The sequence below is a fragment of the Peromyscus leucopus genome, chromosome 9, assembly GCF_004664715.2.
Source record: "Peromyscus leucopus breed LL Stock chromosome 9, UCI_PerLeu_2.1, whole genome shotgun sequence".
Classification (NCBI taxonomy): domain Eukaryota; kingdom Metazoa; phylum Chordata; class Mammalia; order Rodentia; family Cricetidae; genus Peromyscus; species Peromyscus leucopus.
In genome coordinates, this window is record NC_051070.1 from 65,744,184 (window position 1) to 65,761,385 (window position 17,202).

Sequence of the window (17,202 nt, forward strand, 5' to 3'; positions counted from 1 at the left end):
CACCCAGAGAGGCAGGCCTGCCCCTGAAAGTTGATCCTGGGGTGGTGGGGTGATCCACAGGTAGTCGGTCAGTCCTGGAATTTAACCTAGCTGCTCACCTGACCCTCTGACACCTCTCCATGGCAGCTTGTGTTACTGTTGAGAGGGTTTATGTGTCTGTTGAATTTTTCCATCTTTAAAGGGGGAAGAAAAAAGTTCAACTTTTTAAATCCTTTTATTGGGGCCGGGGGGGGGGGGGGGAGGTGTCTTTGAAAAGGGAGACTTATCAATTCCAAAAACCTTTTTTCACATTTGATAGCTGGCAGCTCTCAAGGTCTGCAGCTGTGAGCAGTGTTTCAGCCCTGGAAGGGACAGGGGATGCCCACTCTGTTTCCCCAGATGTCAGGATGGTCCTCTCCTAGGTGGAGTAGATAGCCTGTGGATTCCTGGGTAAAATAACGAATGTATGTAATCCCCTGCTTGGTGGCAGACCCGGGGTAAAGCCTCCCCTGGTGAATGAGGACATTTCAAGGGCTTTCAAAGTGTTTGTGTTCTGGTTTCTTGAGAAAAGAAATTTCTCTCACCGGCTCTGACTGGCCATTGTTCTCGGATGGATTCTTGGCATTCTGGGGTCTGTCCTGGGGAGCAGTGCCGCAGGGAAACAGGGCCCAGCTCTGTAACAGCTGCCTTCCTGCTTGGTTGAGGTGTGGTGTGCTAGTAGCGTTGCTCAGTCAGGTACACAGAGCCACCCGTCAACTAACTCCTGTTCGGTGCCAAGGCTGCTGGGTTATTTCTGTCGGGTATGTTAGGGGATGGCATGGGGCTTATCCCTAGAGTGAATAAGACACAGCCTTTGGGTGTCAGGGTCCTCTGTCAGATCAGGCAGAGCAGAGGAATCCAAGTAGGGAAGTGAAAGGAGCCTTTGTCCTTTCCAGGCATCCTCTTTAAATGAGGAAAGATTTTCAAAATGGAGAAGCCAGGAATAAGGAATCAGCCACCCACGTGTCTGGGTGTTTGCAGAGAGGGACTCTTTGGGGTTGTTTTTAAGGAGTTTTTAGAAGGTTTTTATTTTTAATGGGGGGGTGTGCGCGCATGCACATGCTGTCAATTGGAATGCCGTGCAGGGGCAGAGTCCCCAAAAGCTGGAATTACAGGCAATTGGGAGCCACGGGGTATGGGTGCTGGGAACCAAACTCCGTCCTCTGCACTCTTGACTCACTGAGCCGTTTGTTTCTCCACCTCCTCTTCATGGTTTTGTTCTTAGTGAGTGCTGGGTATCTATTACCTTGTTTGTCGTTAATAAAGGCAGAAACCCAGAAAATCTTTAGTTTGGAAAATAAGTGAAAAGAAATGGGTGCAGTCCTGCCCTTTGGAAATCATGACAGTACAAAAACTTGGCTCCCCAGAATAGCTGCATGTCATGGAGACAACAAAGTTGACTGTCCAGGTAGTCCCCTATCGTGTCTGGAGACTGACCTTGGGTGCTGTGTCCTCTTAGGGCACCGTACCCCCGACCCATGACCTTCCATATGCTCTTTGGCCTTTAGCCCCATCATCCATTTCCCCCTACCTTGCATGCCACATTAGAGAGACTGGTTTCTGCCAGGGCAGGACCCACCCTGTCAGGACTCGCAGTAGAAGACCTTATACATCTGCCCAACCCCAAAGATAAGGCTAGTGTGAGGACCAGCCTGCAAGTATCAGCCCACGGGTCCCACGTGCTCTCAGGCTGACTTCTCACTCTTTCCTCTGTAGGAAAGGGCCTGGTGCCCACCCCGGTGACACGGAGGCCCAGTTTCGAGGGCCCGGGGGAAGCATTCCCATCCTACCACCAGCTGGGTGCTGCAAACTATGAGGGCCCCGCCGCGCTGGAGGAGATGCCACGGCAATATTTAGACTTCCTCTTCCCTGGGGTCAGCACTCACAGCACCCCTGGTCACCAGCACCCTCCCAAAGGCTACAGCGCAGCGGTGGAGGCAGGTGCGCACTTTCCGGGCACACACTATGGTCGTCCTCACCTGCTAGCGGAGCAGCCGGGATACGGGGTGCAGCGCAGCCCCTCCTTCCAGAGCAAGACACCACCAGACGCCTACTCCGGCCTGGCCAAAGCCCAGGGCGGCCCTCCTGCCAGCCTCGCCTTCCCTGCCCACGCTGGGCTGTACACTACTGCCCACCACAAGCCGGCCGCTGTGGCACCCGGGGCCCACCCACTGCATGTGCTGGGTGCCCGGGGCCCCACGTTCTCCGGCGACAGCCCCCCACAGGCAGTGCTAGCGCCATCCAGGAACAGCCTCAACGCCGCCGACTTGTATGAGCTGGGCTCCCCAGTGTCCTGGTCGGCAGCACCACTGGCACGCCGCGACTCGATGCAGAAGCAGGGTCTAGAGGCCACCCGGCAGCACGTGGCCTTCCGGGCGGCCCCCAGCAGGACAAACTCCTTCAGCAACCCACAGCCCGAGCCCTCGCTGCCCGCCCCCAACACGGTCACCGCGGTGACAGCTGCTCACATCCTGCACCCTGTGAAGAGCGTGCGTGTGCTGCGGCCCGAGCCCCAGACAGCCGTGGGGCCCTCACACCCTGCCTGGGTGCCTGCACCCACAGCTCCTGCCACCGAGGGCCTGGAGACCAAGGAGGGCAGCCCGGGCCAGCACCCGCTGGACGTGGACTACGGTGGCTCCGAGCGCAGGTGCCCGCCGCCGCCTTACCCGAAGCACCTGCTGCTGCCCAGCAAGGCCGAGCAGTACAACCTGGACCTGGACAGCCTGTGCACCGGCGTGGAGCAGAGTCTGCGTGGGGGCGCCGCCGAGCAGGAACGGAGCGACAAGAGCCACAAGGGCGCCAAGGGAGACAAAGCTGGCAGGGACAAGAAGCAGATCCAGACCTCCCCGGTGCCGGTCCGCAAGAACAGCAGGGATGAGGAGAAGAGAGAGTCACGCATCAAGAGCTACTCCCCGTATGCCTTCAAGTTCTTCATGGAACAACACGTGGAGAATGTCATCAAAACCTACCAGCAGAAGGTCAGCCGGAGGCTGCAGCTGGAGCAGGAAATGGCCAAAGTAATTTCTCACTTCCTTCTTACTCTGTTCCCAGCTTCCTTGTCCACAGCAGCAGATAGGCACCTTCACCACACGCCCACCTCATAGACATGGGCATGAGCCAGGCGCTGGGAGAAGCCACAGTGTGTGGTCTCCCTTTGCTTTCCTCCTGAGGACCCTGTCTAACAAGTACATCAGCAAACTGATCAGTGTGGTGTGGCCTTACTTTTAAAGAAAGTACAAGGTTTACCTGCTATTAACATTTTAAAAGAACGTTTAAAAAAGTTTCCTAAATTAGATATTTTTAGAGAGAAATGCAATATTGGTGGTCCATTGATCCAGAGTAATAAATAGTGCTTTTAGTTTGCTTCTTTGAGACGGCTTGTTCATCCGTAGCCCCCATTGAAATGGGTCTCCCAGTCCTGCCCCAGCTTCAGATGCCAGGGTTGTAAGTATGTTCCACAGTGCCCAGCCCAGGAGACTGTGTGTGTGTGTGTGTGTGTGTGTGTGTGTGTGTGTGTTATTTTAGATACATTTTTTTTTCTTTTTTTTTTTAATTTTTTTTTAATTTATTTTACAATACTATTCAGTTCTACATAATAGCCACAGATTCCCTTGTTCTCTCCCTTCCTGCCCCCCTCCCCTTCCCCCAGCCCACCCCCCATTCCCACCGCCTCCAGATCAAGGTCTCCCCCGAGGACTGGGATCGACCTGATAGACTCAATCCAGGCAGGTCCAGTCCCCTCCTCCCAGATTGAGCCAAGCGTCCCTGCATAAGTCCCAGGTTTCAAACAGCTAACTCATGCAACGAGCCCAGGACCTGGTACCACTGCCTAGATGCCTCCCAAACAGATCAAGCCAATCAACTGTCTCACCTATTCAGAGGGCCTGATCCAGTTGGGGGCCCCTCAGCCTTTGGTTCATAGTTCATGTGTTTCCATTCATTTGGTTATTTGTCCCTGTGCTTTATCCAACCTTGGTTTCAATTTAGATATATTTTCTTTTCATGTGTATGAGTGTTTTGCCTGAATGTATATTTGCTTGTGTCTGTGAAGGCCAGAAGAGGGCTTTGGATCCCCTGGAACTGGAGTTATAGACAGTGGTGAGCCACCATGTAGGTGCTGGGGACTGAACCTGGGTCCTCTGGAAGAGTGGCCAGTTCTCCTAACCACAGAGCCATCTCTCCTACTCCAGTAAAATAGTGTTTTGAACATTCTATAATTGATACTGTAGAGTACTAGAGAAGGTAATTTTTATGACATTACTTTAAATTTAATTGTGATAGTAAATTACATTGCACGAGCCAGTCATTTCAAATTCTAAAACTTAAGTTTGTGTTTTCATTTCCTGTTGGTCCAGATTCATTACCTGTTTCCTGTTTTCTTTGAACTACTAAAACACTAGATTACAAATTCCAGGAATGTTTTCCACAATTTTTTTTTTTTTTTAGTAGTAGTAGTAGTGGCTTTCCCTGGCTTTTAGAACCTAAAATCACCTAGAGAAAGAATTTTCTCTGGATTCCATATTTGCATATATGTGTATGGATGTTCATGCAGAGATAGATGTCCACGTCCACATACAAAGATCCAGGCTGGCTGGTACCTCACCTGTAGTCCGGTAGACGTCGTCTTTCTGAAGAGCCCTCGCTGGTCCAAGGTGTCCCTGCCCCACACACTTGGCTGCCGCGGGGTCCCTATAACATGACTTTATGATTTTCCTTGTGTGCAGGCTGGACTCTGTGAGGCTGAGCAGGAGCAGATGAGGAAAATCCTCTACCAGAAGGAGTCCAACTACAACAGACTGAAGAGGGCCAAAATGGACAAGTCCATGTTTGTGAAAATCAAAACTCTGGGCATCGGTGCCTTTGGAGAAGTGTGCCTTGCCTGTAAGGTGGACACCCACGCACTATATGCCATGAAGACTCTGAGGAAGAAAGACGTCCTGAACCGCAACCAGGTGGCCCACGTCAAGGCTGAGAGGGACATCTTGGCTGAGGCAGACAATGAGTGGGTGGTCAAACTCTACTACTCCTTCCAGGACAAGGACAGCCTGTACTTTGTGATGGACTACATCCCCGGTGGGGATATGATGAGCCTGCTGATCCGGATGGAAGTCTTCCCTGAGCACCTGGCCCGATTCTACATTGCAGAGTTGACTCTGGCCATTGAGAGTGTCCACAAGATGGGCTTCATCCACAGGGACATCAAGCCTGACAACATCTTGATCGACCTGGATGGTCACATTAAGCTGACAGATTTTGGCCTCTGCACCGGATTCAGGTGGACTCACAATTCCAAGTACTACCAGAAAGGTACTACTTCAGGCCTTCTGTGTCACCCCCACACCCCCTTGGGGACAGCCCCGCCACGTGCCACATAGTCCTTATGGCACCTGCTCATTTCTAAATGATCTGTTGGTGGGTTACTGTGATTTGTGTGGTATGCTTCCCTTCCTAAAGGAGTGCTATGCTATGTGGAGGGTATTTTCTTTGTTAGCGGACTTTCTTACGATGGTTTTTTGACCACTAAAGGCTTTTATAAAGAACTCCCACACTGCCCTATTAAAAGAAACCTTGAAAAATAAGTCTCAAGGCTCCTGGAGTAGTTGTTCAGTGAAAGAGATCTGACTGGCATGCAGAAGGCCCTGGGTTTGTCAGTGGAAGGAGAAAGAGCGTGTGCTGGCATGAACTGACATCTTGAATTACTCTTCTGTTTTAAGCTGTGGATTTGCTGCAATGTTGAGTTTCAAAACTGATGTTCTTTTCTGCTCTTTTCTGTCACTGCACCTTTTCCCTCGGTAAAGGGAACCACGTCAGACAGGACAGCATGGAGCCTGGTGACCTCTGGGATGACGTCTCCAACTGTCGCTGTGGAGACAGATTGAAGACCCTGGAGCAGAGAGCGCAGAAGCAGCACCAGCGGTGCCTGGCTCACTCTCTGGTCGGGACCCCAAATTACATCGCACCCGAGGTGCTTCTCCGCAAAGGTATGCCAGCCCGGCAACAGGGCTCCATCATCTCACCTCTGATCTGGAGGGGCCTCTGCTTCACCGTGATTAAGCCAGTGTTCCTGCACCCTCTAACTGAGGAGTGTGGGTTGTGGGCTTTCTACCTCAGATCCAACAGAATGACTCTCCAATTAACTGGCTCTTTCAGAGTCAGCTAGGGCCTGGAGAGATGGCTCACTGGTTAAGAGCACTGGCTGTTCTTCCAGAAGACTCAGGTTCAATTCCCAGATCTAAGTGGTTGCTCACAACCGTGTTTCCAGGGGGATACAGTGCCCTCTTCTGGCCTCCATGGGTGCTGCACACAAATGGCACATACACATACATGCAGGGGAAACACCCATACACATAAAAATAAATTAACTAACAAATACAGTCAACTGATGAAACTGTCTGGGGTCATAGGGCCACTGCCCTCCCTAGCCCATCATTTCCAAGCTCTAGTTTACCTCTCTCTTGTCCAGGCTGAGTTACTCCATGTCTGACTCACAGATTAATTCTCCGTGTTGGGCCTAGAACTCCTAGGAGGTAGTGTGTGCAAACCTTAATGGGCATCAGATTACTAGTTGTTGGTGAAATTTGTTTCCTGGATAGTCTGGACAGTGTCTGCATCAGAACTGGAGGAACCCCAAGTGTGTCCATCGTGACAGTGGGCTGTCACCTTAACCTTGTAGCTAATCTAGACACAGTCTTTCCGTTCCCATTGTATCTGTAGACCTAGTCTAACTCGGTTCAGGATGAGGTTTTCCATCAGTGTGGTCACGGTCTGATGTGGGCTGTTGATCCACTCAGCCCTGTACACAAAGGTGTCTCCTGAAAGCTTGCAAATGCTAGTTCTGGTGCCCAGGAGAGGTCCCACACTCCAGCCATGAGTACTATTTTATAGAACCCATGGGCAAGGATTATTCTGCAGCCATCAGTGCCAAGAGGGACTGATGAAGGTAGAATCCATGCTCCAACTCGTTACTCCTGTTCCAGAGCCTACTACCAAGCCGTGCTTGACTGAGGTGTGCGGCCCTGAAGGAACAGTGGGAAACTTCAAAGATAAATGAACCTGTTCCACAGCCTCCTTGTAGGCAGCCCGACCACCCGAGGTGGGAGCTCTGGCAGGATACTTGGCTTCACCAGTGCCTTGGTGAACTGCTAATTGTCCACTGCCACAGTGGGCTACCTTCATGTTCCTTCTTGTTTATTTTTGCTTTTGAGACATCAGGGTCTCTCCATAGTCTCCATGTTCTTCAGCATCATCCTAAACAGATTTGTAAACTTCCTGGGAAGTCGCCCTACTTTCTACACCTGCCCCATACCCAGTGGGTAAAGCACTACCACGCCCAAGTTCAGTCCTTGAGACCCACATGGTGGAAGGAGGGAGCAGACGCCCACAGAGTGTCCTCTGACCTCCAGACATATGCCATAGTGCATGCACACACACACACACACACACACACACACACACACTTGCTCGCTCGCTCTCAAATAGTTATAAAAAATTAATTACTGTCTTGTCTTCTTACTATAAAAGCATCCTGTGTTTATGAAGACTAGTGATCAAAAATAAGAAAATCCAAATGTCTGTAGCCGTGTGATATCTATTTGCACCTTTGTGTGAGCTCATTGTATCTGCCAGTCTGAGCCGCCTGCCTGAGGACATGCATTTAAGTAGCTCTCTCCTTTTAGCATCATAGTCCATCTAAGTGTTCAGGCCCTGAGGGGAGCCTGTGCTGTGGGGCTGAGGGAATGCTGTCTTCAGGGTACACACAGCTCTGGGACTGGTGGAGTGTGATATCGTAGTCCATCTAAGTGCGCATGCCTGAGGGGAGTCTTTGCTGTGTGTCTGAGGGAATGCTGTCTTTCAGGGTACACACAGCTCTGTGACTGGTGGAGTGTTGGCGTGATTCTTTTTGAGATGTTGGTTGGGCAGCCACCTTTCTTGGCACCTACCCCCACGGAAACCCAGCTGAAGGTAAGCAAGGAGTGTGTGCCCGTATGATGCAGAACACCGTGGTTTTCACAACCCTTGGCCAGTTTTGGACCTCTCCTCTTACACTCAATAGAATAGAAATGGCAGTCATTTGTAGTGGGATTTTCCAAAGAAAGGTTCTGTTATTTTTCCTATACTTTTGAAGTTTTTTATATTAAAACAAAGCTAGACCTGAGTTTTAATGTATTTGTATACCTGTAGCTTTATTTAAACCATTGCTGTCTGTTGGTCTGTCTGTCTGTCTGCCCTGGTTGTATGTCCAGGCAGGAACTACACACAGTGAAATTCAGGTGGCAGCTGTGGATCAGCCCCCTGCCTGGCGTGTCCTGAGGAGAACATCAGCCCTGTGCTTATGTGGACACTCACCGTGGCTATAATTAGCAGCTCAGTGGTCAGGCTACTTGTGTTAGTCCCAATACTCACTGAAATAATTGAACCTATCAGCTAATCATTCAGTAATTCATTTTAGATTCACAGCCACTTTCTGAATGAGTAATCCTTAATTAGTTCAGAGTTAAGCTGAAAATCTGAACTCTTGAGTGGATTTACAGAAGCAAAAGTCTAGGGAGTTTTTATGTCCTGATCAGTCCATGGTGGAGTGGAACAAACTGGAACAGCTGGGTGGTAGTGGCACATGCCTTTGATCCCAGCACTGAGGAGCCAGGGGCTGGGGGATCTGAGTTCAAGGCCAGCCTGGTCTATAGAGGGAGTTCCAGGACAGCCAGGGCTACACAGAGAAAACTGCACTGTGTCAGGAGAGGAGAGGGGAGGGAAGGGGAAGAGAGAGAGAGACAGACAGACAGGCTTTGAATCAAAGCTCAGTGTAACTCTGAACAGCACAATTGGTTTTGGCATTTTCTGCTTACTAGCTGAACTGACCACTCACTGATCTGCCTACGTGATAGTAAACCAGATACTTTTTTTTTTTATTGTGGCAAAATAGGTATGACAGGAAATTTACACTCAACTATTTTGAAGTGTATGATCTGTCAGCCTTAAGTGTGTTCACACAGGGCTCTGCAAACCATTTCTGGATATTTTGTCTCACATAGAAACTTCATACCCATTGAATAACTGCTCCTGTCCCCTCTCCCCAGCCCTGGTACCCTTTGTCTCAGAATTTGACCAGGTACCTCATAGCTGTGGAGTTCTGTGCTTACTGTTTGTCTTATTTTCACTGCCTTCTTTCACTTAGCGCACACACACACACACACACACACACACACACACACACACACATATATATTCATATGTATATAGCATATACATATGAATATATATATATGGATTCAAAGGTTCGTCCCTGTGTGTGTGTGTGTGTGTGTGTGTGTGTGTGTGTGTGTGTGTGGATTCCTTCCTTCTAAGACTGAATTACCGTCCTTTAAGTGTGTGCCCCGTGTTTTCATAACCCATTCACCGGCTGACAGGTGTCTGGGTGTCCCTTGGCTCCTGTGACTAGTGTGTCTCTGCACACAGGTGCTCTGCTCCTGCTTCAAGCCCTCCTCAATCATTCTGGATTTTCCCTCTTAGAACTGCCAAACTGTTAAGAACAACCACACTGTTTTATATGCATGTATTCATTCATCCATCTTTTTTTTTTTTTTGAGACAGTCTCACCATACATAGACCAGACTAATTTTAAGCTTGAGACATCCTCCTGTCTCAGTTTGCAGTTTTCCTCAATTCTGAGATTACACATCTGAACCACGGTGCTTGGCAACATCTGTGTTCCATTTCACTCCAGAGGTGTACCATTTTATCTCCATCCTTGCCGCCACCTGCTGGTGCTCATCTGCCTTCACCTCCCGAGTGCCAGGATTGCAGGCATGCACCACCAACCCAGTCATCCTAATGGGTGGGTGTGAGTGAGGTAGTGTGTCACCAGGGTTTTCATTCGGGTTTCCCTGGTCGTTAGTGATATTAAGCATGTGCCCCCGGACTCATTTACCAATCGTATAGTTTTATGAGAATGGCCAATTGTCTTTAATCCTGTTCTAAAATTCAGATTATTTGTTGGAGGAGTTCTCTATGCATTTTAGATATTAAGTCCTCTACACATGTATGCTTTGCAGATGCAGTCTGTTTGATGGGTACTCTTCATTCTTAGTAAGTTCAGTTAGTGAGGTCCCAGTAGCATACCCCTGCCTGGCCTGGAACTCCCCATGTAGACCAGACTGGCCTTGAGCCTGCAGCTGCCCTGCCCCGCCTCTGAAGCACTGAGATGCTAGATGTGTGCCATCGTCCATAGCACAAAAGTTTGTAATGTTCATGAAACCCAACATACTTTTTCTTTCCTGCTGGTGTCTTGGTATCATAATCAAGAAGACCTGGGTCATATTTCATAATTTTTTTTTTTTTTTCTCAGAGACAGGGTCTCTCTGTGTAGTTTTGGTGCCTGTCCTGGATCTCGCTCTGTAGACCAGGCTGGCCTCGAACTCACAGAGACCCGGCTCACATTTCATAGTTTCAGTCTCTCTGATACACTTGCTGTAGGTGGAGCCTCTCCAGCAGCCCTCGGGTACACTGTCCAGTCCCACTCTGGGCCTAAGCCTGACCAAAGCAGATGTTAGTTTTTTCTTCCCGGTACACACGGCTTCGTGACAGATAATAGTTAATGACCACCCAGATGAGGCCAAGGCCAGCTGGGGTCAGTTATTCTCAAAGAAAAGAAAAATTCCAGAGGCCAGCCGCCAGCCGCAGCCCATACCAAGTGAGCACTGTGGTGGCCCGGCAGAAAGCCCTCGCCATCGCCCAAGAGTTTGGACCTAGGCTGCGGAAGCTCTAACCCCGCCCGCTCGCTCTGCCCCGCACAGGTCATCAACTGGGAGAACACGCTGCACATCCCCGCGCAGGTGAAGCTGAGCGCCGAGGCCCGCGACCTCATCACCAGGCTGTGCTGCGCGGCCGACAGCCGCCTGGGCAGGGACGGGGCCGACGACCTCAAGGCGCACCCCTTCTTCAGCGCCATCGACTTCTCCCGCGACATCCGGAAGCAGCCCGCGCCCTACGTCCCCACCATCAGCCACCCCATGGACACCTCCAATTTTGACCCGGTGGATGAAGAAAGCCCCTGGCACGAGGCCAGCGGGGAGAGCGCCAAGGCCTGGGACACGCTGGCCTCCCCCCACAGCAAGCACCCAGAGCACGCCTTCTACGAGTTCACCTTCCGCAGGTTCTTCGACGACAACGGCTACCCTTTCCGGTGCCCGAAGCCCTCGGAGCCGGCCGAGAGCGCAGACCCCGAGGATGCGGAGCTGGGGAGTGCCGCCGCCGCCGCCGCCGCCGCCGCTGCCGAGAGCTGCCAGCCGGTGTACGTGTAAGCGGCCCGGGGCCTCGGCGATCACATCTCGGGAAGCTCTGGTCGCTGACAAGAAAACCCCAAACAAGATTTTTATAAAGACAAACTCAAGTTTAGGAATCCTTCATTTCTAGTTCTGGCTAATGGGCAACAGGGAGGGTCACCATGACTTGGAATTGGTCCTCTGAGGACCTTCACTGCATTAAAACAATATTTTTAAAAATTTAGTACAATATGGAAAGAGCACTTATTTTATGGATACCCATTTTTTTCTTACTAAATTATAAGGATTAACTTTGACAAACCATGCTGCTGTTACTTCCGTATGTGTTTTATCTGATAGCACTTGTCCACATGTAGAAACGAAGTAAGAACTGAAGAACATGTGATAAGAAGTCTGTGCAATAAGTGAGAGAAAAGACCGCGCTCCGCTCCAAGTCACGCAGACCGTGTATCTACACGGTGGCTTTGTTTTATAGTTTTCCCACATTTCAAAGTTGTGATGTAATGTTTAAAAGCTGCTTTTGTGCTTTTCCTTTTCTTTGCCTATTATAGTATCCTAGAGAGAGTGACACAGGCAGTGATGGGCGGGCCGTGTCTGAGGTGTGGAAAGTGCTGCGGGAGCAGTTTTCTATTATAAATTACCGTATCTTGCCATTCACAGCAGGTCCTGTGAATATGTTTTTAAATGAGGTATTCTAGAAAGTGTGCTGATAATGTATTGTGTGGGTGATGATTGTAGCCCTTATTGTTAAAGAAATGCTTATATGTAACTGAAGTGTGATTTTTTTTTTTTTAAACGTGTGTGTCTTGGATATGACTGGGTTCTTTGGGAAGCAAATGTAAACGTTTGTCATATATGAAACACATCAAAAGGGATTAATTCAGCTATGCCAAAACGTTGGGTATAATCGTAGCACTCTGTCCACTTTTCTAGTCCAGCATGCCGTCAGTCTTGGTATGTGGAAAGCTGTAGCGGGGACCTAAGTTTTTTCACCAAGGGGTTCCCGCACCAAAAGGCGAGGTAAGTGTTGTGTCCTGTTTCCTCGGTCAGCCAAGGCGTCACCGTGAGACTCAGTCCTCCTGGGCTTCTCACACGGCGAGGTGTCAGATCTTAAGATGGCTTAACCAACACGTTTTTCTAACTTTGTAAAAAGAAAAAAGATTCTTCAAAGTGACATTGAAGTACAAAAACAAGCCATACATTTTTTTCTTAGACATATAGGTGTATATATAACTATAGATAAACACACAAAATATTCCTTACTTCAAATTAGTATGGTTCCTATTTAAAGTGATTATATTTGAATACATTCAGTTTCTTTTGCTTTTTAAAAGATGGAATGCATCACATTTTCATTATACTATTCCACATACTTTCCTTGAGGTTCTTAGCATAATGTATCCGTTACTTAGTATGTATCTAGGCAGAAACACTTACAAATTTATCTATGTCTAAGAAACATTCCTGTGTCCTGGTTTACATTTGTATGAATGGCATATTCTGAAGTCTGCTGTGCTTGTATTGTGACTTACAGTATTCTTGCTATTTTGTAGTAATGCCGTGTTATTTACAGCGCTCTGACATAGTTTCATGTGGTAGGTTCTTTCTCAGGAACTCGATTTAACTATTATTTATTGATATATCATTGCCTTTGAAAGCTTCTACTGGCACAATTTATTATTAAAACTTTAAATCCAAGTCTCTTCGTTGGTGGTGTTTTGTTGAAGCCTGTAAGGTCTTACAGAATAAGCATTTTCCTACTGATTTACCGGCCACCAGGTTTCTGACAACAGAGGGCAGAGAGAGTGAGTCCAGATCAACCTAAGATCGTGTGACATCTGTAAATGGTAAAATTGGGATAAATATGCCTCGTTAGGGTTTCTGAGTGGGTTGTGATTCAAAAGAGACGATAGGAATCAAATCAAGTGTAAGCAGCTGCAACTCCTGGGTCATCCCAGCCTGGAAGAGGGATACTGCTGGGGTGGAAGTGTGGATACTGCTGGGGTGGAAGTGTGGCGTCCCTCAAGCTGTGATGCTGTTACAAGCAGCTGGACGGTAGGGGCTCTGCCTTAACCCAGGGATTAATCCTTGCTGCATCTTTTCACGGTACTGGGAGGTGGTAGAAAGTAGGTGAGGAGGAGTAGGAAGCCCCGGGGGATGCATGCTGGGCCCTGGCCCCTTCCTAACTCGCCACTCTGTCTGCAGCAGCACAGTGCGTTGTTTTGCTGAGAGATCAGCCTCACCTCAGGCCCACACGGGGAACAGGCTGCCCATAAGCCAAAACAGCCTCTCCCCTGGAACAGTGTTATTGTCACACTGGAGAAGACTGCCAAGCTCACAGCCTTTTGTTTGAAATAGTTTGCATTTGGTTTACTCTGGCATTTGGTTTACTCTGGGGTAGTCTTTCTTTTGAATAGATCCAGTCATATGCTTTAAAAAGTCATTTCATTTCCCTATAGACCACAAATGGCCATGGTGTGCATCCTGGGAGAAGTGCAGTATGAGGAGAAATACACTGTAGCCCACAAGAACACTGTGGTTTTTTGTTTTGTTTCCATCCGTTTTCTTGACAGTGGGTCTCAGCACGGAAGCTCTTATTCTTAGCAGTGCTGAGATTGAACCCAAGGCCGCATGCATGCCAAGTGCTACGTTAAGCTCCACGCCCAGCTCTCTTCACTCTTTATTGTTACTCCATAGCATCCCATTAAGGTTTTAGAAACAACCTCCTCAAGTGGACATTCAGTTTCTGGGTTGGTTGGTTGGTTTTGATACAGGGTCTCACCACGTAGCCTTTGCTATCCATGAACTCGCTCTGTAGACCAGGCTGGCCTCAAACTCAGAGCTCTGCCTGCCTCTGCCTCCCAGGTGCTAGGATTAAAGGTGTGCACCATAGTGCCAGGCTTGCCTCTCTTTTGTTAGCTTGCTTGCCTTTTGAGGAACCTCTATACTGATTTCCACATGGCTATACAAACTTCTATTCCCACCGCCTGAGAATAAGCCTTCCTCTTTCTGCATCCTTGCCAGTATGTGTTTTCTTAATGATGGCCATTCTGACTTCAGTGAGATTGAACTTCAAAGTTGCTTTAATTTGTGTCTCCCTGTTAATAGTGCTGAATGTGTTTTTAAGTATTTGTTGAACAGTGTGTTTCTTTTTCTATTCTGTTTATTAGCCCTTTATTGAGTGTATGATTTAGCTTTTTCTTTTATCTTTTGATGTTTAATATCATACATCCTCAGTATTAATTTGTCTAATGTGTAGCTGGCAAAGGTCTTTTTCCCATCCTATAGACAGACTGTATTAGTTATTTTCTATTGCTGTGCAGTAAAATACCTCCACCAAGGCAACTTAGAAGAGAGTTCATTTGGGCTTCTGGCCACAGAGGGTTAGAGTCCATGATGATGGAGTGGAGGCTGGGTCACAGGAGTGGTAGGCTGAGGATTGACATCTTAACATTCCAAATGGCCTTGTCTCGGACCTTCCTCTAGTGACACACCTCCACCAAGACCACACCTCCTAAGCCTCCCAAACACCACTGAGGACCGGCGTTCAGATGCCTATGAGTGTGGAGGACATCTCATTCGGACTACACGGATTATCTGTTCACTCCAGTTTGCTCTCCTGAGCTGCCCCTACCTTAGCCTGAAGGTGCTGGGTGCTGAAAAGAAAGGTGTGTGCTGTCACATCCAGCTTTATATGACTAAAAAGTATATTGACAAAAATCACCTATGACCGGGCGGTGGTGGCGCAGGCCTTTAGTCCCAGCGCTCAGGAAGCAGAGGCAGGTGGATCTCTGTGAGTTCGAGGCCAGCCTGGTCTACAGAGCAAGTTCCAGGACAGTCAGGGATACCCAGAGAAACCCTGTCTCAAAAAACTGAAAAGGACAAAAATCATCTTCCATCTCTTGGTATTTCTCTCCAGACAACCACTCTTGCCTTAACATGTTTTTAATGATTCATCTTGATCTACTTATTTTAAATATTTTCTATTATTAACTGTGTATAGTAGTCATTTTCTTATATTCTCTACTCCACCCTCTGTTTCTCAATCTAGGTCTGTCATAATCTTTAGATGATGAGTTTCAATATAAATATTAAGGCCATATGTGAGTAGTCTTTGACCCCGATAATATATTATGGTTATGTTTATTTTTTCCCTTTTAGACTTGTTACCTTATTTCTTTAATTTGCATCACTGTCTAAGCCTTTAGAGGGTTTGGTTTTGTTTGAGATTTTTCCCCTTTTACGGGGGTGGAACCCCCCCACCCACCCCCGTGGTTTCCTGTTTCAGTCTCTGGAGCATCTGTCCAGGGCCAGGCTGTTTTCCAGGAGTACAAATGTCTTGTCCTGCAGTCTGGATGAGGTTGCTTTCTAACCCTGACAAACAGCTGTCGTCTCTGGAGTTCTCTTTGTCTCTTTTCCTGGGTTGGATCCTATTTTTGCCAGATGCCAGATCTTGTATGATTTGTGCCTGGGGGGAAAAAAAATTGTATGATGAAAATCCCTCTTTTTCTACCAGACTGAAAATGTGCTTGGGCATAAAATTCTAAAGTGAAAATTCGGCAGCTAGCCTGCATCCATCATCCCTGTCCCCCTGCTTCCAGAGTCACAGGCATCTAATGCCATCTGTGGTTGGGTTTTTGACACAGTCACACTGTGTAGCTGGCCTCAAGCTCATGTTCCTCCTGTCTTGGGATTACAGATGTGCGCCACCGGGTTCCCGCTCCTCGGGCCTGGTGGTTCCTTTTTCTTAGAAGCGTGAAGGATGTTCCCTTTCTGCTTCCTGAAGATGTTCCTTGGCAGAGATTGTTGGCTTCGTGCCTCTTCATGAAACTGAACACTCAGAGCTGTCAGCCTCGGGACCCATATCCTTCAGTTTTTAGACATGTTCTGTGGTAGTTTCTTGACCTTTATTCTGTGTTTTTAATGCCTATGCTCTGGGCGGTGGATCTCCTGTACACCTACCTTCCAGTGGTCTTCAGTTTATACCTGTGTGTCAGGAAAACCAAAGTGACTTTTTCCTCTGTTCTCACCCCACATCTGTCAACACAAGGCTTCTGTGACCTCGGAACATGTGGGGCTATCTCGCTCCAGCAAGCCAGCCGCCCTGCATCAGTGCACAGCAGCCTGCCTTCTGGTCTACCTGGGTGTCACGTCTGGTCCCACGTGTTGAGGGAACTGTCCCCAAGAATGCCTCCGCTTGAGCCAGTCAGAAGCCCTCTGTTGGCTCACCTGACCTGACTAAGCAGCTCTGAAGCAGGGTCCCATGCTGGGCTTCCTGGCGCACACCTTTCACCTCGGGACTTGGGAGGTGGAGGTGGGTGGAGCTCTGTGAGGTCAGGGTCAGCCAGAGTTACACAGTGGGCCCCAGTCTCAAATAAATCGGGAGTTCCATAACCCATCTTTGGTTTTGATGGATTTGTTTCAGTGGTGCCTGCTGTGGGACAGTCTATATGTCAAATTGCTCTGATTGGTCAATAAATAAAACACTGGTTGGCCAGTGGCCAGGCAGGAAGTAGGTAGGACAAGGAGAGAGGAGAATTCTGGGAACCAGAAGGCTGAGGCGGAGAGACACTGCCAGCCACAGCCATGACCAGCAGCATGTGAAGACTCTGGTAAGCCACCAGCCACATGGCAAGGTATAGATGTATGGAAATGGATTAATTTAAGCTATAAGAACAGTTAGCAAGAAGCCTGCCACGGCCATACAGTTTGTAAACAATATAAGTCTCTGTGTTTACTTGGTTGGGTCTGAGCGACTGTGGGACTGGCGGGTGGCAAAGATTTGTCCTGACTGTGGGCAAGGCAGAAAAACTCGAGCCCAGGTTTATTAGAAGGGATATTACAAAGCACACAGACAAGGAAACACTTAAGCAAGGTACAGGGGAAGGGCCTGGGCTTCCAT

General features: G+C 48.6%; 1 protein-coding gene across 2 annotated transcripts in view; it reads left to right on the forward strand.

Annotated features, from left to right (window-relative positions):
* Lats2 (large tumor suppressor kinase 2) overlaps window positions 1-12,998 on the forward strand; it is a 55,045-nt gene extending 42,047 nt beyond the window's left edge. The window contains exons 4-8 of one of the 2 annotated variants that reach the window (XM_028870406.1): window positions 1,735-3,035; window positions 4,743-5,325; window positions 5,817-5,999; window positions 7,874-7,980; window positions 10,812-12,998. In XM_028870406.1, the coding sequence (XP_028726239.1) occupies window positions 1,735-3,035; window positions 4,743-5,325; window positions 5,817-5,999; window positions 7,874-7,980; window positions 10,812-11,318 (2,681 nt within the window). In that variant the 3' untranslated portion in view covers window positions 11,319-12,998. Of the gene's footprint in view, window positions 1-1,734; window positions 3,036-4,742; window positions 5,326-5,816; window positions 6,000-7,767; window positions 7,824-7,873; window positions 7,981-10,811 lie in introns of those variants that run through there. The other variant, XM_028870409.1, reaches the window with a different exon arrangement.
* The last annotated feature ends 4,204 nt before the right edge of the window (window positions 12,999-17,202 follow it).